The 22,939-nt window shown below is 35.9% G+C and overlaps 6 protein-coding genes across 6 annotated transcripts; 3 read left to right on the forward strand and 3 right to left on the reverse strand.

The window, feature by feature from the left end:
• On the forward strand, positions 374–935 carry LOC109125825 (uncharacterized protein At4g04775-like). Its single transcript, XM_019228209.1, has 2 exons — positions 374–535; positions 648–935. The coding sequence occupies exons 1-2, from the start codon at positions 374–376 to the stop codon at positions 933–935; spliced, it is 450 nt and encodes a 149-aa protein (XP_019083754.1).
• On the reverse strand, positions 968–3,649 carry LOC104706764. The gene is made up of 4 exons (XM_010422979.1): positions 3,540–3,649; positions 1,938–3,440; positions 1,195–1,855; positions 968–1,111 (listed from the first exon to the last, which is right to left on the reverse strand). The coding sequence occupies exons 1-4, from the start codon at positions 3,542–3,544 to the stop codon at positions 968–970; spliced, it is 2,313 nt and encodes a 770-aa protein (XP_010421281.1). The 5' UTR covers positions 3,545–3,649.
• LOC104788015 (CBL-interacting serine/threonine-protein kinase 7) lies at positions 9,202–10,654 on the forward strand. The gene has a single exon (XM_010513694.2). The coding sequence runs from the start codon at positions 9,277–9,279 to the stop codon at positions 10,549–10,551; it is 1,275 nt and encodes a 424-aa protein (XP_010511996.1). The 5' UTR covers positions 9,202–9,276; the 3' UTR covers positions 10,552–10,654.
• On the reverse strand, positions 11,490–12,512 carry LOC104706774 (F-box/kelch-repeat protein At5g51250-like). Its single transcript, XM_010422987.1, has 2 exons — positions 12,133–12,512; positions 11,490–11,997 (listed from the first exon to the last, which is right to left on the reverse strand). Exons 1-2 carry the CDS (start codon positions 12,510–12,512, stop codon positions 11,490–11,492), a joined length of 888 nt encoding a protein of 295 aa, XP_010421289.1.
• On the forward strand, positions 16,286–17,209 carry LOC104706778 (receptor like protein 30-like). The gene has a single exon (XM_010423001.1). The coding sequence runs from the start codon at positions 16,286–16,288 to the stop codon at positions 17,207–17,209; it is 924 nt and encodes a 307-aa protein (XP_010421303.1).
• LOC109125837 lies at positions 19,799–22,352 on the reverse strand. Its single transcript, XM_019228279.1, has 4 exons — positions 21,210–22,352; positions 20,540–20,738; positions 20,052–20,323; positions 19,799–19,840 (listed from the first exon to the last, which is right to left on the reverse strand). The coding sequence occupies exons 1-4, from the start codon at positions 22,350–22,352 to the stop codon at positions 19,799–19,801; spliced, it is 1,656 nt and encodes a 551-aa protein (XP_019083824.1).

The following is a 22,939-nucleotide window of genomic DNA, read 5'->3' on the forward strand; positions in this document are numbered from 1 at the left end:
AAAAAAACCCTCCAACTAGTTTTTTTTTGCAAGAAAACCCTCCAGGTGTGGAAAATGCAAGTCAATACCACCAACTCGAAAGTCACCCGCAATACAGCCCTCTCCCGTATCGATGACGTGGCATCCGTCTATATCGTTTAAAAACGTAACAGAAATCAAAACGACACCGTTTTCGTCTTTTAAAAACGACACAAAGTCCCCTGTCGTTTTAAAGTCACAAAAACAAGATCGTGAAACATAAAATTTGATTTGGGGATTAGGGTTCATCGCTGGGTTTGATTTGGGGAAAAGAGATTTAGGTTATAGATTTCGATTAGGATTTAGGAGTTCAAAGTTTGGTCTTTTTTTTCCTCCTTCATCTCTTTCGTTCACAATGTCTGATTCATACTCTCTATCAAACACAAGTCAAGTTGAATATGAGGATGCTGAATATGGGATTCCTACAGTTTGTTACTGTGGTGAAAGGCCAAGGCTTGAACCTTCTTTTACAAGGACAAACCCAGGAAGGCTCTTCTACACATGTCAAAATAGAGATGTAAGTTTTTTTATAATTTGGTTATATTTTGCGACTATGGTTGAATTATTGTGATAAATGTTGAATTGTGGATAAATTTTATTTGAATTATGGTTTAAATATTTATTTGTAGGATGGAGAATGTCATATTTGGAAATGGTGGGATGTAGCTATGATGGAAGAACTAAGGGCACTGAAGCAAGAAACTTATGGCTGTCCTAGTTTGAAACGAATGCGTGAAATAATTCAGGTCCAAAGAGACAAGATTGCTCACCTCTATGATATCCAATCAAAAAATCAGATGGAGTTGGAAAGCCTTAAGGTATTGATTGCAAATAAAAGAGATGGAATAGCTATGGAGTTGAAGAATGTGTTTGTTGCGGCTTTTGTTTTGCTTGCAATGATAATCTATTTGTTTTAGTAGAATATTAAGTAATTGCGGATGGAGATCTTTCAATTTTGATTGTTTTTGAAAGGCTCTTCAAGTAGTTTAGGTGTATGGTTTTGTATTTTGATTGGTTTCTTTGGCGGCTTAGGCATTGGTCCATTCTTGCATTTCAGCTTGTTGTGGCCTTCTTCTCCACACAAGCTACAATGCTGCATAAAATAAGAACGATAAGGTCAGAAATCAGAAATGCAAATACAAAAAAGGAGAACCTAAGACATTAAGAGAGTCTTACAATTTTTGTTCCTCTTTTAGAAAGCTTGGTTCCTCCTTCCCTTGGTTCACCCTTCTCCCTCTTTCTCTTCTTCCCTGGAGGTCTTCCACCAGGCCTCTTGTAAGGAGGTGGCAAGACCCTGACTGTTGTAGTCACCTCCCATAGATTCATTCCATTCACACCACAAAGTCCATCAGCATAACAAGTCTGCAACTTCTGAGCAGTGAACCATGGAGAAATCATCTTCTTAGGATCTTGGTCAGTATTCTTCTCATGTCTAAGACAAGAAACAATGTGGCTACATGGGATCCCACTGACCATATACATTCTACAACTGCATTTGATCTCACCTCGCATCTGCACCACAAAACCTTCAATTCGCATATTAGTTTTGTAGTTAAAGTAGCCAACCTCATAATTCCCCAATCCGCAGCTCAAAGGTCTACAATTCTTTGCCAAATCAATCTGCTGGTCTAGTAAAGCTATCGCCTTAGGAGTGTACTCTCCTTTTGTTTTCTCAGCCTCGGCTCTTTTCTTTTCATTGCTCACCATAACCCTTTTTCTTATTTCTTCCAGCATCTCAACAACCGGTTTACTTCTTGCTATCCGGATTGCTGCATTGAATGACTCTCCAAGATTGTTTTCTACAGCAGCACACTTTGAGAACTCTGTAAAATAAGCCCTACAAGAGACACACCAAGTTAACAATCAAATAAAACAAAGTCATATCCGAAAAAAAAAACAGAACAAGTAAGATAAATTACCTTGACCATGGACAAAAAAGAGAAATCTTCAAGTCATTAAAAGCAGCAGGATCATACTCTTTCAGCTCTTGCATCTTTCTATCAAATTGTTGTGGATAGTAAGAGTCTGCAGCAGCCCAGAACATGTCCTCATATTCTGCTCCAGCATACTTCTTCTTCCAGTTGGCATAAACATGCCTTGCACACATCCTGTGTTCAGCATAAGGCAATACCACCTTCACTGCTGCAATCAATCCTTTTTGCTGATCACTACCTAGTGTTAGTCCATTTCCCAACTCTAAACCCAAGTCATCAACCAAATGTTCAAGGAACCACAACCAGTTTGGCGTATTCTCACAATCCACAATCGCCCAAGCTACAGGAAACATCTGATCATTGGGATCTCTTCCACATGCAACTAATAACATTCCTGTCATTCTCCACTTCAGAAATGTTCCATCTAGATGGAGGATCTTTCGACATGCTCTCTTCCACCCATTTTTTAAAGCAGCAAAGCACACATAAAACCTATGGAACCTACTTTCCCTTACCTCACATTCAACTGTGGATCCAATATTGCTTCTCTTCAGCTCAGCAACATAATCGAATAACCTAGCAAAAGACTCTTCTTGCTCTTCATCAAATGTCTTAAGACATTTCAGCCGTGTCCTCTCACAAATTGTCCAAGGCACATTGATGTTGCGTCTAAGAAGCTTCTGTTGTAATTGATTTGCTGAGAACTCTGGATTTAGTCTGAATTCTTCTATGTAGAGATCAGCAATCCGAGAGTTAGTCAGCAATGACACGACCCCTTGCCAAGTACAATTATGCTCATCATTTAACGATCTGATTACTACTCTATTAGAACTGCTGTTGATAGTTGCTGAAATCCTCCAAGGGCATTTCTTTCCAGAGCAAATAGCAACTACACGTTTGCCATCTGACTTCTCATATTTGATGTCCCTCCTCTTCTTCACAGCATATCTCGTAACAGCTCTTTTAAAGGAATCAATTGTATTGTACTCATCACCAATACAAAACTTTCGATACTTGCTCTCATCTACCTCAACATGTGGACTGTCATCATCACTATCGCTGTAAACAATATCTTCAAACTGAACTTCATCATCTGACTCAGAGCCACTACCACCACTAACTTCACCATCAACCAATGCTTCATCGTCTGACAAATACCTCAACGCATTAGTATCAATGTGCCTACCTATATAAGGATCATCTTCCCGAACAATAAATAAGGTTAATGCACCAGCTCCAACTGCATAATGAACCGCTTTCTTCAACACTTCATCGTTATCAATATCTTCTTTCTTACCAGGCGTTTCAAGTGGAAACCAAGACACTTTCTTCATGTTGTCTTCATACTCGAGGAGTTCCGAAAGAAGCACCAGAATCATACGTAAGCTGAATGATTCAGCTGATACCAAACCCACTTTATGTCTCTCTCCTCCAAGATATTGGTCCTCAGCTGACCAATATCCACCAACATGCATAAACAAATCAAAACTGAACCAAAAAAACAAAAATATTAGAATTCTAAAATTTTGCACATATCAAAATGAATGGACAATAACAATTGATACTCTCAAAATCATCAATTCTCACCTCATCGTTGCCCTCCTTTGATTCCCCAACACTCAAATCAATCTTCTCTCCGAATCGTTTCCCTTCAACTCAAACTCAACCCGATTAATTGCCCTTCACCTCTTCGCTCTAACAGATCCCTAATCGCAATAAAACAAAACCCTAATCAAACCCAACAATGAACCCAACGATGAACCATAATCAAATCGAACAGAACCCTAATTCTCTAAGAGATCTCAAGAAACCATCTCTTTTTCCCCAAATCGAGCCCAACAATGAACCCTAATCGAACATATCTCAAACAATACAAGAGAACTCGTGAAACCTAATTCTCTATCTCTTTTCCCCAAATCAAACCCAAAGATGAACCCTAATCCCCAAATTAAAACTTCTTTCACGATATCGGCTTTTGTTTAAAAGATGACAGAACCCGACTTTTGTTCTGTGTCGTTTTTGAGATTTTAAAACGATAAGGATGGTAAACTTTCTGTCGTTTTCAAAAGTAACAAAACGGTGTCGTTTTGATTTCTGTTACGTTTTTAAATGATATAGACGGATGCCACGTCATCAATACGGGAGAGGGCTGTATTGCGGATGACTTTCAAGTTGGTGGTATTGACTTGCATTTTCCACACCTTGAGGGTTTTCTTGCAAAAAAAAACTAGTTGGAGGGTTTTTTTGCACAAAACCCATTTAATTTCCTACAAAATTTTGGTTTATTCTTTTTTTTGCAACCAGTGCCGGTTCAAGGTTTTTTAGGGCCCCCTGGGCAATTTTTTTTTTGAATGAAAGACCCATTTTTTTTTTTGAATGAAAGACTATTTTTTTAAAAACCTCTCTTATATGTTAAAAAAATATGGATTTCATTTTGATAATATATAAACACTTGATAAGATTAAAAAAAATTATTTTCATTTTACGTTGGAGTCAGCTGAGATAATTATAGAAGATAAAGAGTTTTTTTGGTTATGGACTCGTAAAAATAAATAGTTAAAACATATTTTAATGAATTATTTTTGTGTTATAAATTTTGTTTTTGCCTCTTTTATCTTCCATTATTTTTTTGTATCCTTTTATCTTGCATTATAATTTTTTTTGTGCCCCTTAATTTTACATTATTTCTTTCCTTAATCTGTGAATCTGGAGCGGTCGCACCTTTTGTCCCCTATCTAAACCGGCACTGTTTGCAACATGGTCTGACCTGCTCACTGCTCAGTATTTAAATATGAACAGCAGAAGATATTTTGATACAACATAATCATATACTAATTCCACTACACCCAATAGTCCAAATATATAGCAATAATTTTCTTAAGATACGTATCAAAAAAGGTTTAATATAATGATATCATCGTTTCATGCATATGCGTAAATTTTTTCCATGTTATATAATATGGAGGCGACTGATACATTTGGTGGGAGTTCTAGTGTGTGACGAATATGCCATTGTTGACTAAACAAAGTCTAAATCTCAGAAGAATAAAGTATTTCAAGAATTGGATCTTTTGTTGTTAATAAGCTCTCTTAACTTTAACATCAAAACCAAAAAACGTCAATTTTGGTATTATTTGTTTTGCTCACCACACCATGTTCGGGGTATGGCCCAAGTTTGTGCTGAGTTGGGTGAATCAGAACCGTCCGTCTGTTAGTCGACAGCCGCCAAACCATCTTGACGGTTTGTTTAGTTTGGGGTCACTGATCACTTGGGTAAATGACTTATTTGCCATTTAGTTTAATTAAATCTAGTAATTTATTACTGACTGTGATTAAGGCACAGTTAAGTGATGGGGTAATTAAACTTTTCAGGTGGAAAAGGGAAAATTAGAAATAAATGAGTTTTTTCCAAACATTTGTTTATTACATTTTTTAAAGATTATCAATTATGACGAAAATACCCCTACTAATATATATAATGAAGTTTTTAGGAGTTTAAACAAAAAAACAAACAGAAAACTCATGTTAGTATACAACTGTATAAAAAAAAATTTGAAAAAAAAATGTTTTGGGTGTTAAAAATCAATTTGTAAATTGATGATTTCTAGTCTAAATTGTTCAGAAAATATTTTCTATGATTTTTTCAAGTTCTGAAACATTTAAATTATTTATTCAACAGTTTGTACATATTCTACGAAGTTTAGACGGAAAATTTGTTCTAAAAACTTTAGAACTTGGATTTTGTATGTTCTACAAAATTAAGAATATGTATTCTACATTTTTCTTCATTCTACATCAATTCATAATATATTTTCCAAGTTTTACCCTATATACTAAAAGAAGTAGAAGATATATCATATACATTTTAGAATTTATAATCTGTAAAATTTAGAATACCATAGAAATAGAAAGAAAATAAATTAAATAAGAAAAGTCAATATTTTTTAAATAATCTTAATTTATGGTTAAGATTCTGTATTTATTGTTTAGATATGTTCTAATATATTTAAGAATGTGTATTCTTAATTATTTAGAAAAGACAAATACCGAAAAAATCAACATTCGACATATCGGTTGTTTTCCCTCTCTTCCACCTTCCACGAAATTTTCATTTACCTGATTCGGTTGGGTGTTACGTTCAAAGGAATAGTTGATGATCATATGAGTAAAATCCAGTTCGATTTGAATAAGAACCCACATGATACAAGTGATGGTGATGATGTGGGAGTTGATCGGTGAAAATCAGCAACTATTATTTCAAGGAATTCACATAAGCCAAATGATGATTTATTAGAAAAGCCTATTGATGCTAATTTTGGTGATGCTGCTGGTTCAAAGTTGGAAGATTCAATGCTAAAAAGAGGGAAATATTTTAGCAGTGAGAAAGTCATCAAGTATTAGAATCATCACATGACAAGACAAACTCCACATCAAAACCCTAAAACAAACAGAGAGATACACAAACAAGCGCTTCTTTAGAGTTGATCATCATCAAAAATCAATGGCGTCAATTGTTCTTCTACTCGTAGAAATCCTACACCTTACAAACCCTGAATTCCCTTCTTCTTCCTCCATGCTTCTCACGTCATCACCTTCTACCTCTACCTTTTTTTTTTCAATTTGGTTTTAATGTGAAGAAAAAAAAAGGAAACTGATTTTGAATGTTGCTTGTTTTTCTTCTAATTTCAGTTAATAAAAAATAAAATTTTAATTTGTGATTAAGGGTAAAATTGACTATAATTTTCCTCTAAAACCTAATTCACCAAACTTTTTTTATAAAAGATATAAATGGACAAAATTTTTTAAAAAGCTCCTTTATTTCTAATTTTCCCAATAAAAAAAGGAATCTTGCAAGAAGAAATAATATTAAACACGTATGGAGTATGGACCGTTGAAAATGGGAGACGAATTATTTAAGGGATACAAATTATTTAATTCCAACACCAAGTGTCCAAATAAATACAACAGTGATGAACACCAAAGATTTTACTTATATTCTCTATTTTGAATTCTAATTATTCCAACTTTTTGATGATTAGCTTTTCTGCACTTGAGAGTGGAATATACACATTGTGATATCGACAGTAAGATAGTTGAGTAAAATAGTCTTATTAAGGTTTTATATTTGAAGATTTTGTTTTTGTTTTTGGACGGTAGAAAATGGCTTATGTATGTGCGTTAAATTGTTTAAAAATGTGCGAAATGCTATTATCCAAATATAGATTATCTTCTCGAATTTGTTTTTGTTATGACTTTATACTTTATATAAGTCACAAATCTCTTAGACTTTGTGTTGTATCATTATGCATTTGTAGTTTATAAGTTAATAACCAACACATACACACTATGGAATCATATAAGTTTCCGAAATCGAGATTGTGATTTTGTTATCTAGATCCAAAACTTAAACTCTTAATAATCATAGTTTTTGGAGCATTGTTATATAAATTTAAACTTTTCAGTTTAATGATGAAAAAGGAAAATACTATATAATTTGAAACAATAATTGAGGATCAACTAATATTTGTCATCTAGTCGCAGAATCATAAAGTCTTGATTCACACCGAAGATAGTTTAGAACTGAATCATGAACACGTGAATTCTTCATTATTTTTTATGAAGTAGCAACATTTTGCAACGTTTTGATAAGGCTTTTTTTTTTTTTTTGTCAAACGGTAAAAAAATCTAATTCTTAGTAAATTGATAAATTTCTATTAGCATATCTTTGAAAGATGTGCAAAACATATACATTTTTGGCATCTAAGCTAGGTGATGATTTTGCTAATTTATTTTTTAGTAGGATAATTTTTCTAGTTTTTATAAAAATTTTTTTGACGCCAACAATATTTATTAAAAGAGTAAATATGGTTTTACTAAGTATGTTTTAAAGACTGAAACTTACAACTATTACAAATTCAATTTTAAAATGTCAAAAATTTTATAAATCAAACCATAATTTTTTCATATGCTGGATTTGATGATATAGTTGACCACAAAGCAGGACTACTTCACGAAATAATTCTTGTAAAAGATACACATTTAAAGTTAATGTTCAAAATTAGACTCTTTGAACAAAATTTTCATACAACAAACACATGAGTCATTTGTTTATGATTTTTTGAAAAGCAAATATACTAAACTTCATATTGCATGAACATTTTTCATTATAACACTATTATATTTAGTTGTTTACATTTATTAAGACCAGCTATGATTGAGAAAGAAAAAATACAATATTATTATAATAGACAAAAAAACAATAATGTGTAGTGTATTTTATTAGTGTATATATATAGACAAAAAAAACAAAAAAACAAAAAGAGAGAGACAATAAATATTTTTTGCAAAATTTTCTCAACAAAGTAAATTGAAAAAAGATTCTACTTCTTTAGTGACACATCCGAACTAATTTCTCCAAAGGTAGTTTTGGTAAAATACAATTAAGTCTCAGCCGATGGAAAGAAAGATATTCTAGAGGCTTTGTTGTTTGTTATATGTTGCTGTTAGGTTGCTAGAACGGATAGTAGTGGTTTAGAACAGTTTTTTAGGTCGTTGATTCATTGTTTTATGACTTGGTTAGATATTATATGGTATCGATGGTAAGATATTATTGAATTTTTCATTTGGTTATTTAATTCATTGGTTTAATGTTTGGTTATTTCCGATGTTTGGTTTGAATGTGGTTAGGTGTTTAGTTAGTATGGAATTACTAGATTATTCTTATTAAAAAAATAGGTCGTATCGTTTCAAGTTCTTCACAAAATAATTCTCGTAAAAGATACACATTAAAGTTTATGTTCAAAAATAGACTATTTGAACAAATCTGCTTAATTTTTTTACTAAATTTTCAAACAACAAATACATGGTTTATTTGCTTATGATTTTTTAAAAAACAAATATACTAAACTTAATATTGCATAACCATTTTTCATTATAACAGTATTATATTTAGTTGTTTACATTTAAGTCTAGCTATGATTGAGAAAAAACAATACACTATTAGTTTAATAGACAAAAAACAATAATGTATAGTGTATTTTTTTTAATTGTATCTATATAGACAAAAAAAAACAATAAAAACAAAAAAGAGAATACAATAAATATTTTTTGCAAAATTTTCTCAACAAAGTTAATAGAAAAAAAATTATACTTCTTTAGTAACACATCAAAACTAATTTCTCCAAGGGTATTTTCGGTAAAATTGAATTAAATCTCATTTCCCTATAAAACGCAAAGAGAAGCTCACCAAACAATTCGTCCCTGAAACCTCTCTTTAAGAAAAACACAGGCACCAACGCCACCGCCACTCTCTTCTTCCGCCGCAATGGAACCAGTTCCTAAGCCGCAAAACCAGACATCTCCGGCGAAATTTCTCCTCGGAAAATACGAACTCGGTCGAAGACTCGGTAGCGGAAGTTTCGCGAAAGTCCATTTAGCTCGTACGATCGGTTCAGACGAGCTCGTCGCCATTAAAATCATAGAGAAGAAGAAAACAATCGAATCCGGCATGGAACCGAGAATAATCAGAGAGATCGATGCGATGCGTCGTCTCCGTCATCACCCAAACATACTCAAGATCCATGAAGTTATGGCGACCAAATCTAAGATCTATCTCGTAATGGAACTCGCTTCCGGCGGTGAGCTATTCTCCAAAGTCCTCCGCCGTGGTCGTCTCCCTGAATCAACCGCGCGTCGTTACTTCCAACAACTCGCCTCCGCGCTCAGATTCTCTCACCAAGACGGCGTCGCTCACCGCGACGTGAAACCCCAGAATCTACTCTTAGACGAGCAAGGTAACCTCAAGGTCTCTGACTTCGGTTTATCCGCTTTACCGGAACATCTCCAAAACGGATTGCTACACACGGCGTGTGGTACTCCGGCTTACACAGCTCCGGAGGTTATCTCGCGGCGAGGTTACGACGGAGCGAAAGCTGATGCGTGGTCTTGTGGTGTGATTTTGTTTGTGCTTTTAGTTGGTGATGTGCCTTTTGATGATTCGAATATCGCTGCGATGTATCGGAAGATTCATCGGAGGGATTATAAGTTTCCGAGCTGGATCTCGAAACAAGCTAAATCGATTATTTATCAGATGTTGGATCCGAATCCAGTAACGAGGATGAGTATTGAAACGGTTATGAAGACCAGTTGGTTCAAGAAGTCTCTGGAAACTTCTGAGTTTCATCGTAATGTGTTTGATACGGATATGGAGATGAAATCGAGTGTTGGTTCGGTTACTGCTTTCGATTTGATCTCGTTGTCTTCGGGGTTGGATCTTTCCGGACTGTTTGAGATTAAGAAGAAGAAGGAGAGGAGATTCACGGCCAAGGTTTCGGCTGTTGAAGTGGAGGAGAAGGCGAAGGTGATTGGGGAGAAGTTAGGATATGTAGTGAAGAAGAAGATGAAGAAAGAAGGAGAAGCGAAAGTAGTTGGATTAGGGAGAGGTAGAACTGCGATTGTGGTGGAAGCTGTGGAGTTAGCTGTTGATGTTGTTGTTGTTGAAGTGAAAGTTGTTGAAGGTGAAGAAGATGATTCACGGTGGTCTGATTTGATTACAGAGCTTGAAGATTTAGTTCTTTCATGGCACAATGACATCATGTAAATATTAGATTTGTGACGTGTGGATTTTTTGTTTTTTTTTCTTCTCTGTTCAATTTTGTATAATCTCATGAAGATATCAAATCTCCTGCTTCATTGACTTTTCATGCCCAAAGGTTTGGTCTAAGTTTTTAGTAAAACTAGCAGAGAGTAATTGCCTCAACTGATTATAATTGACTAAACTTGTTGTTTAGGCATTACCAAAAAGGACTACACGTCTGGTCCCTGAGCACAGTGACTTGGAGAAAGTATATATTGGATTAAAAAACTGCTCAAGAAAACAAAAAGCGTTCCAGTCTCATCAACTAATTCATCAGCTTGCTCGTGATACAGGCTGATGATCTTCAAAACAATCTAGACCCTGAAATAAAAGACACATCGTAACTCGTAAGAAAAACATATGATCTAATCTCATGAAAGAAATCAAATCTCCCGCTTCATAGACTTTTCAACGTTTTATATATGCTAAAGATCTAACAGATCATATGATTAGTATTCAGGACCTCTGGCTTCAGATGAATCTCCATCCAGATGTCCCGGAAACATGATCCGGAATGGTTTGATTTGATACCAACACCGCTACTGGAACATGTGACTAGTGTTCAGGACCTCTGGCTTCAGCCATGATCTCTGAACCGGTGGGTGATACACCTTACTACTGCTTGGAGGTTCAGATCGTTAGCTATGTACTCTATTTGGTTCAAAGCTCAAAGATGATCTCCTATTCATTCCAACGCTCTCTTTCAATAAGGTACACCAATAGAAGAAAGTGAGCTTAATAAACTAGGGAACCAAAACAAACCGCGATCGAAACCAGTTAATAAAACCTAAAACACCATATATATAGAATAAAAACCATACAATAGCAAAACAGAACACACGCATATCAAGATAGTTAAACACCAAAAATCGAGAACAAGATCAAAGCCAAGCCTTGTGAGGTCAGACAGTAGCAGCAATAACCTTCACGAGATAATAGTCGTCAAATATTGTAAGCAAACGATCAACCCACTCAACTTTGCCCCAAATTTCAAAACTATTGAGCCTTTCAAGCGCAACCTCTGCAAAAAAAACTGTCGTCGTCTTAAAACCACAATGCGAAGGAACAACAAAGTCGTCCCACATAACCACTAACTTTCCACCATAATCTGCCAATCTAACCTGAGTACGGCCATAATTAGGGATCTTGGGTAGTCCTACCAAACCCTTCAAATATCTCCACTGTCTTCCCTGAGAGTCATACCATCTGAGGTCTCCGTTAACAGCAGCGTACAAAACATTCTCTATCTCGCAATAAGAACCTGAAATCATAGGTCCACATATATCATTTGGTCCAATGTCCCATCTACCTTCCTTGGGATCGTAAGCAACCGCCTTTCCAAGATTGGTCACGTTGAACTTTCCGTCAAAACAAGCGGTATTGGATATATAGTTGTAGTTTGGATCGATGCTACAAAGGATGTGCTCATGACTCCAAACTTGTGTTTTTATGTCTAACACCTCGAACAAGTTCTTAAAGGAGTCGGAGCTACTGTCATCCTTGTACTGTCCTACTGCGTATATCTTTCCTCTCCTCTATTAATACCGTACGTTAGGCGAATTGGGAATTGGGACTTTAGCCAAAGCATAACCACTCCTCTCCTCTTTATTGATTTGATCAGGTTTTCGGCAGAGGGTGAACCAGGTAGGGCCTTCAAGCATATCGAAGCACACATAGAGACAACTCTCCCTGAGGCCTAAGTGTGACCTGACTTTGTAAAGCTCTGGTGAAGCTAGGAGAGATCGAAAGGTCTTGGAGACGAGTGAGAGGGTCGGATGGTACAATCTTGGGACGCGTGCGACGATGTCCAATAGCAAATCATAGGGAAGTGACGGATTAAGAAGGCTCCATTGCGGCTTCGACGACAACAGCTGCTTCTGCTTCTTCTGCGTCGTCCTCTTCCTCTTATTTTGCGGCGTTGACATTGACGGAATTAACGATTATTAAATTGACATTGATCGATTTCTCCAACTCATAGAGGATTTAGGGTTTTGGCGGGGATATACATACACATTAGACACTACAGGAAATGTGAGTATTAATAGCGGCCGTTAAATGCTATGAGTTTACAATTATAGCGTTTCCTAAAACGCTCTGAGATCGCTCGTTATAGTAGGTCGGACACTTTTAATAGTGGATAGCCGGTTTGCTATAGTTAAATATACAACGATAACGTTGTATACTGTGCAATTGTTAATATTTATAATAACGTGATACAAATGTTATTAAAACTCATTAATTGGATTTTACCTATAGCAAAGATAGCAAATATTTGGTGTTATTAGTTTGTTTTGAAATTATTCAAAATTTATTTATTAAAATGAATTACGAATTATTTATTATTTAAAATAAATAATTAATTTCGAATAATTGTATAAAAAACCAATTTAATTAATACAAAATATATAAATATATTTAAATGTTTAGATAACCATAACAAATTTCATTGTTTACAAAAACCACAAACACCTATCAATCTACCACTAACAAGTCTTCACAATCATCCCTAACATAAACACTATCATCATCACAAGCTTCATCATCCAAATCATCGACTTCTTGGACAGGCAAATGTGCAATACCTAAATCCTCTTCTGTTTCCAACTCATGATAGCCTCTAGGTAGTGCTCTCATAACAATATACTAATTTGAATTATCATCTTCCCTAGAATAGAAAACCTGTTTTGCTTGAGAAGGTAGAATGAATGGATCTTTCAAATAGGCTGTTTGGTTCATATGAAGGTTGACAAGAGTGAAACCATCTTCCTCCTTCACACCATTCCCTGTGTTGGCCCAATTGCATCTAAACAGCGGCACTTTGAACATGTGATAGTCCATAAGTAAAATCTCCTTTATCACTCCAAAATATGTAAGCATATCATCGACTTGTCTCATATCTCGAGCACTTGATCTACACATGCTAAATGCTTCATAAGTTACTCCACTGTTTTGTGTCTTCCACTTAACCGCATCTGTGTGAAACCGTTGCCCATTAACGATAAATCCTTTATGTGCTAAAGCAACATTTCTTGGTCCAAATGCCAAACACCTTATCTCCTTAGAATGACTATTTGTTGAGTCTGAATGAATCTGCCACAGTAAAATTCCATCCTTGATCATCAAGATGAAGTACTAAAATGATAATCACTAATACCAGTCATCAAGATGCAACCTAAGCTAACCAGTCACTAAGCAACACATGATCATGAAACTAACAATCTGTGCCAAGAAAACTAGTCATCCAGCTACAAGCTAAACTAACCAGTCATTAATCAGAACATGATCATGAAGCTACCAATCTGTCCCAAGAAACCATTCATCAAGCTACAAGATAAGCTAACAAACTGGTCCAAAAAGACCAGCCATCAAGCTACAAGATAAGCTAACCAATCATCAAGCAAAACATTATCATGAAGCTAACAAGCTAATCAGTCAATTTAACAAGCTGTATAACAAATAATCAAGAAGACAAGTTGCATCTCGAAATCTTTATTTTAAGCCATTGTGCAAACTGCTCAGTATGGTTTTTCCATAACAAAGTTTCATTTTTAGCACATCGAGCATCATTAGCTTGTAATTCTTCTAAATGCATCATGATTTTACATTAAACAACAGTTTTGAGAATGAAATTATAATAATAATTAGTAGATGAAACATAAAGGGTTACCTCTTACTCAATATAAGGATCCAAAGATGCCATGTTCATTAGCACATAGCGATGTGCAATGTCTCTATCTTTATCTGATAAGGTAACTTCTATACCCTTCTACAGAGGTCGACCTTCAACCATGCCTCTATCAGCCTCAATATCTTCATTGCGATTAACTGTTTCCTGAACTGGTACAAAATCTTTAAGGAACTCTAAACAAAATGCAACACATTCTCCAGCTAAATACCCCTCAGCCATGCATTCTTATGGCCTTGCATGATTCTTAACAAAAGCCTTAAGTGTTTTCATGTACCTATAACTCAGTCAAGAAATGAATATTAGTTGAACATAATTGCAGGAAATACATATATTGAAGCAAATGAGTACATCAAACCTTTCGAAGGGATACATCCAGCGGAAGTGTACCGGTCCTCCCAAACGTACCTCTTTTGATAGATGAATTGAAAAGTAGAACATAATATAAAAAAGGGATGGAGGGAAGAAGCGCTCCAGTTTAACACATTGTTAGATGAATTGAGGACCTTGACCACAAATATTCAAAACATTGATGCCTATGAATTGAAATCATATTACTCAGATAACGTTTTTATTCAAATCATTAATGATAGTAAAAAAATTTTTTTTGAATAAATTTTACATTTTACTCAAAAAAAAAATCATATTACTCCTTTTTGTTTATAAATTTTATCAAAAACAAATATTCTATTAATTTTCCTACTTTAGTTTAAAGGAAGACTAGCCAAGTCAAGCCCTTCACAGTGAGTGTTTTGATATAAAGTAAGCAAGAGATGTCTATCACATACCAATTTAACAAACAAACCGTCTTTGTTGGTGTCCACAAAGAACAGTATATTCACAATCTTTTTTTTATAAATCAATTATCTTTGAAATAATCTAATGGAAGACTTGCCAAGTCAATCAAGCTCTTTACTAAGAATCTCTATATGCTTATTTAAGCAATGTTGCAGCAAAATAACAATATATTCTATCATTTAATTTGACAGCTTCTTGTATTTTTCTTTTTGTCTACGGTGAAATCTTATCGGCTACAATGTTATTTTTTTCATAGAAGACTTACTAATAAAGACGATTAACCTTGACGAGTGACTTCGTTGTGTCTTCTTCACCTGACCCATTTCTCATGGCATTACTTTGAATTTAAACACTAATACTTTGTGTCTTGTTTTTTTCTATACTTTATCAGTTTCTTGTTACCGCTAATTTGCATATATATATATATATATATTTTGCCTAGGGTTATGCAACCGTAATTCCTTCATAATTGGTCGCGATTGAATAATTAGTATCTTGTTTGAAGTATCTTCTGAATTTGGGGAATACATCTTGTTCGTCTAAGGGAGACCGAATAGATCATATATAAATTCTTAATGGCTTGATCGACTGTGAGAAAGTTCAATGATTAAAAAGTGTGACCTCATATCGGTATGAAAATTACCCGGCCCCTAGATGTATATCTAAATATTTCAACGGTCAGAAGGACTTCCTTTGAATCCAAACCATTTCTAAACGTAAAATTCCTATAATACTATTTCTAATGATTCCTATCTAATAAAATTAGCTTATGTATGTTCATGTACGAACAAAAAGCATTTTGATCATCCCATATACGATAACAACAGATTCTATATTAAACTGAACCATTTCTTTATACACTTTCGCTGCCATATTGCCACATGTTCTCTTACTCATCTTAACGATGTAGAAGAAATATTCAAAACATCTTAATGATGCCTATGAGTTGAACTCATATATTACTCGCTTTTTATTTTCCAATCTTTTGAAAAAGAAAAAAAAAAAGTTTTATTCAAAACAACTTTTCCATTAATTTTCCTGCTTTAATTTAAAGGAAGACTTACCAAGTCAAGTTCTTCACAGAGAATGTTATGTTATGAAGTAAACAAGAGATTTCAAAGAGATGAACCATCCTAACAAACAAACCGTCTTTGTTTACAAAAAAAAAAAAAAAAAAGAATATNAAGCCAATCTTATTGCTTTCTTTGTATTATTATGACCATCTACTTCTTAATTTTCCTTCATCCTTTACTAAACACCTTTGCTTCGCACACACAGTCCTTGTGCCGCAGCGACCAACGAGATGCTCTTTTGGAGCTAAGAAAAGAGTTCCCAAAGCATTACGAGGACTACGGTCTAGCAATCCCGTGGAACAAGAGCGTTGACTGCTGTTCTTGGGATGGCGTCATGTGCGATGCTATATTGGGAGAGGTGATATCATTACAACTCTGTTTGTCCGATATTTCTGTCAACACCTCTTTGAAATCTAGCAGTGGTCTTTTCAAACTCCATCACCTTACTTTCTTGGACCTTTCAAGATGCCGTCTCCACGGAAAGATTCCTTCTTCCATTGGAAATCTCTCCCATCTCACATCTCTTGATCTTTCTCAGAACCAATTAGTAGGTGAAGTTCCGGCTTCAATCAGTAACCTAAACAAACTAGATTACATTAATCTTGGAAAAAATCATCTTAGAGGTAATATTCTTACTTCATTTGGCAACTTTACGGAGCTTTATAAATTAAACCTCCGTGAAAATCAATTCACTGGTGGGATTAGCGTCTTAGCCAATTTAACCAGCTTGTCCGAAATAGACATCTCCCTCAATCACTTCAAATCCTCGTTTCCCTCTTATGACCGCCGCCACAACCACTTGTTTATATTTTGGGGATATGGAAACTCCTTGTCCGGACCGTTTCCAACATCCTTGCTCATGCAACCTTTCTTAGACGAGATTGATTTAAGCGGAAACCAATTCGAGGGATCAATTGATTTTGAGAATACGTCGTCCTCGACTATGCTTAGAGTGTTACATGTCGGCTACAACAATTTGGATGGACTAATCCCAGAATCTATATCGAAATTGTTCTTAGCCACAACAATTTCCGAGGACAAATTGCTAGATCTATATCAAAATTAGTCAATCTCTTATCTTTAGATCTTAGCCACAACAATTTAGGAGGGCAAGTCCCTAGATCTATATCAAAGTTAGGCAATCTCTTCTCTTTAGATCTGAGCCATAACAATTTCAGAGGACGAGTCCCTAGATCTATGTCAAAATTAGTCAAGTACCTCACTTTGATTGATCTTTCCCACAATAAATTGGTAGGTCAAGTACCTCAGATTTTTTGGAGATTTCTGGCTTTTTCGTCAAGAAAGCTTTCTCATAACTCGTTCACTAGCTTCGAAAATCCAGTGGAAGTTATCAATGGAGCATTAACGGAAGAGTTGGATCTATGTCAAAATTAGTCAAGTACCTCACTTTGATTGATCTTTCCCACAATAAATTGGTAGGTCAATATTAACTTTGATGTAAAGGATTATTTCTCATTAATTAAACATAGTTGTGGTACAAGGGTATATATACTGTACAATTAGTATACTAGAAGGATAAGCTAAAGGAGACTTAACCAACTAATATACAATATAAACTATGTTATATACATGAGCCTAATACACCCCCCTCAAGCCGATATTTCTTTGGAAGAATACAGGCTTGAGATCGACATACGCCGGAGGAGATGGTGAAACGGTCTAAGTTGAAGAGGCTTCGTGAGGATGTCAGCAAGTTGGTTTTCAGAACTGAGATGAAAGAGTTTAAGAAAGCCTTTTTTAACCTGATCACGAGTAGTGTGACAATCGATCTCGACGTGCTTAGTTCGCTCATGGAAAACATCATTGCCCGCAATGTGTATAGCAGATCTGTTGTCACAGAACAACTTAGCTTGAGACACAGGAGTAATCCGCAGATCATGTAGCATTTGCTGAAACCATAGTAGTTCCTTGGTAGTCTGTGCCATGCTCCTGTACTCTGCTTCAGTGCTACTGGAGCTTACAATGTCCTGTTTCTTCGATTTCCAAGATATCAAAGACGTACCGAGAAAGATACACATACCAGAAACGGACCTCCGAGAGTCTTTTCAAGTACCCCAGTCAGCATCAGCAAATCCATTTAAGCAAATATCTGAAGTAGCCGAGTAGAAGAGACCTTGGCCAAGATTGTTTTTCAGATATTTGAGGACATTACGAGCAGCTTGAAAATGGATATCAGTAGGACATGATAAATACTGACTCAGACGATGAACAACAAAAGTGATGTCAGGACGTGTAATACATAAGTAAAGTAACCTCCCAATCAACTCTCTGTATTGTCGCCCATCCGATAAAAGAACACCAGTGTCCTTAGTCAGTACCTCCTTTGGATCCATTGGAACAGACTTAGGTTTACAACCTAATAAACCTGCATCAGTCAGTAAGTCTAAGCAGTATTTCCTCTGACAAACTGATATACCCGTCGAATTCCTGGCTATCTCCAATCCCAGGAAAAATTTGGCAGGACCAAGATCCTTGATCTTAAATTGACTAGCCAAAGTAGCTTTGACCGCAGCAACAACCATGTCATTGTTGCTCGCAATGAGAATGTCATCAACGTAAACCAATAAGGCAGTGTAAGACGTACCTTTCTCCTTGACAAACATCGTGTTATCAGCATTAGACTGAATGAATCCATCAGCAAGGAGAGCCTTGGAAAAGCATTTGTACCATTGTCTTGAAGCTTGTTTCAAGCCATATATAGACTTATGAAGCTTACACACTGCATTAGGAGGAAGAGGAGTACCAGGAGGTGGTGTGTATCCTTGAGGTAAACTCATATAGATTTTCTCATCCAAGTCACTATGCAAAAAAGCAGTAGTGACATCCATCTGGGTTAAACTCCAACCCTTCTTAGCTGCCAAGTCCAAAAGAAGCTTCACACTTGCCAAACGGGCAACAGGTGAAAAAGTGTCAAAGTAATCTACACCCTCCTGTTGCGTGAAACCCTTTGCAACTAGACGAGCTTTATAGCGCTCTATTGAACCATCAACATAATATTTGATGGTGTATACCCATATACAACCTACCACATTTTTGCCTAGTGGCAATGAAACAACATCAAATGTGCCAGCAGCCTTCATAGAATCCATTTCCACATTCATGGCGTTTGTCCAATATACAGAAGCAACGGCTTGTTGAAAGTTTTTAGGTTATGTTTCGATTTAAACAGAGAGAATATATTCTTGATAGAAAGGTTTAAAATTTGTGTAAGTAAGATAGGAGGAAATATGATATGGAGTAGTGGTTTTGATGGAAGTAGATGATGGAGAAATTTGAGTGAGGGAACAATGATAGTCAGAAAGATAGCCTGGTACCTTGGACGTTCGCCTTAGTTGGACATTCAATGATGAAACAGTGGTCGTTTCTGTAGGCACAATCTCAGAGACCAAACGACGTTCACTAGTAGTGGATGAGTGTGACAATGATTGATGAGAATGAATATGGGATGATGAAGTAGATGACGAAGATGAAGGATGCGTAGTATGATGATAATGATCTATGTCAAGCGGAAGAGATAATGGCAGAATAACATTGTCAAATATATCAGTAGAAGGAGCATGAACATGTTCTAATTTGAAAGGGAAGATATGCTCATGAAAAACAATATTCCGAGAAATGGAAACGACATTACTATCTAAGTGAAGTACTTTATAGCCTTTATATCCAAAAGAATAACCTAGAAAGACACACCGATCAGCTCTAGGACTAAACTTATGGCGATCCTTTTGCAATGTAGAAACATAGCACAAACAACCAAAGGATTTAAGAAACTGATAATCAGGTTGTTTTTTATTTAGCAATTCAAAAGGAGTTAAGTTCTTTAGTAAAACCGAAGGGGTTCTATTTATTAAAAAAACTGCAGTCAACAAGCAATCACTCCAATATACCAAAGGAACATTAGACTGAAACAATAAGGCTCTTGCAACATTAAGAAGATGTTGGTGTTTGCGCTCAACAACAAAGTTTTGTTGAGGAGTATAAGCACAAGAAAACTGGTGAATCATGCCATGTTCTTCAATCAAATCAGTGAAAGCAAGTTCAGGAGCATTATCAGTACGGATAGCTTTAACAGTTGTATTATACTGAGTAAGAACATATTTCAGAAAAGTAGGAAAAGCAGTAGTAACTTGACTTTTATTTCTTAGGAGATAAACCCAGACTGCTCAAGTACAATCATCAACGATTGTTAAAAAGTACTTAAAACCTTCTACAGACTCTGTGGAAAAAGGACCCCAAATATCTAAGTGGAGAAGATCAAATGGTTGTGAAGACAAGTGATTGTGATACTCAAAAGAAAGACATTTCTGTTTAGCTAATGGACAGACTGAACAATGACTTTGATCTACAAGAGAAGAAACAGGTAGGGACAAAGTACCAGAAAGGACTTTTAACTTGTCGGTAGATGGGTGTCCAAGGCGTTGATGCCAAAGATGTCCATCAACCTTCAAGGATCCAGAGAAATGCGGAAGTGATGTGGATGACGAGATGAGTGCATATGACGATGCTTCAGGTTGTAAGATGTAGAGATTGTGAAGAAGGAAACCCTTACCAATCATCAAGCCCTGAATAGACTCCTGAAGGTAACAAAAACCAGGATAGAAATGAGCAGAACCATGATTATGTTGTAGTAAACTACTAATAGAAATTAAATTGAATTTGAAAGATGGAACATGTAAAACATCATGCAATATGAGTGATTGAGACAGATGCACAGTGCCACAGTGTGTGATATCCACTCTAGCTTCATTTGGTAAGGAGACTGTGACTCCAGAAACTGTTACTGTGTCATTAAAGAGGGTCAGATTAGAGCAAACATGGCTCATAGCACCAGTGTCAATTATCCAACTACCATGAGGAATATGTTTTGTTAAAGAAGAAAGACATTGATGTTGAAAAGTAAGCCGATTGTTTTCAAAACAAAGTGAAGAAGAAGGAAAAACAGTTGGAAAAGTATTTGTACCAGAAGATGACTGAACTGCCATAACACCATGTTCTGTAATGGACGAGGCCTATGAAGATGAAGCTGGAGTCTCTGAAAGTTTAACCTTTGCATTTAGTTGTTGAATCAAAGAAGTAATCTGATCACTACTCATGGTGCTGATATCTAGATTAATCGCAGCATTCGTAGTTGGAGTAGGAGAAGTCTCTGTCATCACATTAGCCACAACATGTGTCATCGGTCTAGGATTAGAAGGTGCACATCCTCGAGGTTGAGCAGATGACATTACCGGACGTGGACTTCCTTGACTTCCCTGATAATTGGCTAAACTACTCTTGAATCCAGAAATGTAGCCTGGGGGATATCCATGTAATTTAAAACACTTCTGGATAACATGTCCTGTTTGACCACAGTGAGTGCAAACAGGTCTCGGTCCTCGTGGCCTATAGTGACTCTGATTCTGAACCGCAAATGCCATATTGTCATAGGAGCCAGTATAAGAGATAGGGACTTCTGTGGACGTTGAAGCTGAAGCCTGAAAAATCATACTGTTAGGCTTAGGTGTGATATGCGTCTGACGTTCATCAGAAGTAACCATGTTGAAAACCTCTTCAATGCTTGGTATAGGCTTTAGCATGAGGATGTGTCTTCGAGTGGATTCATAAGAGGCATTTAACCCCATCAAAAACTTTGTAACACGACTCCTCTGCTGAAGTTTCTCCCAAAGAGTGGCTGCATTACATTCAAATTTTCCACAAGTACATACCGGAAGTTCAACATAGTTTTTATACTCTTCCCAAAGAGTTACCAACATTGTATAATAGGAGGTGACATCCATAGATCCCTGCCGCAGAGGGTTCAATTTCTGCTCTAGCTCATATACTTTAGGAGCATCATCCTGCTTAAATCTTGACATCAAATTATTCCAGATTCCCTCGGCAGTAGAGATATACAACAAACTTCCACCAATTTTTTTATCAACAGAATTGATAATCCAAGTAGTAATCATATCATTACACCGAGACCATGATCCATAATCTTGATGGTCCTTAGGAGTTTTACGAATCTTACCATCAACGAAACCAAGCTTGTTTCTTACATTGAGAGCAATACGCATCGATCGTTTCCAAGAATAGAAATCAGCTCCAGACGTGAGACGATCAGATATAATATTCATCCCCGCATGATCCAAGCTATGTAAGAAGTATGGATTGGCATAGTGATCCACCGGAGCAGACGAATTCGCCATAGCAAAAAGTAGAATCAAGAACGAGATTGTGCGATGTAGAGCAACAAGCAAAATCAATCCAATAACCAGATCAAGCAAGCGAAAGCAAACAAAAGATGTAGAACAAAGGAATGAATCAATGAGAAAAGAGTTGCCACAAGCATCACAAGATTCGCGAAGGAGATCGAAACAATTTGACGCCGTGAAACACTCATTGAAGAAATTGATCGGTGCAATGGATAATCGAATCGGAAAAATGAAGATGATTGAGCTGGGTGAAGACAAAGAACAGAGATGGCGAGCTCAATTGAAGCTCATATCAATGACGATTTTGGGTTTTGTGAATGAGAAAAAAAAAAAAGTTAGTTAGTGCTCTGATACCATATTAACTTTGATGTAAAGGATTATTTCTCATTAATTAAACATAGTTGTGGTACAAGGGTATATATACTGTACAATTAGTATACTAGAAGGATAAGCTAAAGGAGACTTAACCAACTAATATACAATATAAACTATGTTACATACATGAGCCTAATAGTCAAGTACCTCAGTTTTTTTTGGAGATTTCTGGCTTTTTCGTCAAGAAAGCTTTCTCATAACTCGTT

Source organism: Camelina sativa, chromosome 1, assembly GCF_000633955.1.
Source record: "Camelina sativa cultivar DH55 chromosome 1, Cs, whole genome shotgun sequence".
Classification (NCBI taxonomy): domain Eukaryota; kingdom Viridiplantae; phylum Streptophyta; class Magnoliopsida; order Brassicales; family Brassicaceae; genus Camelina; species Camelina sativa.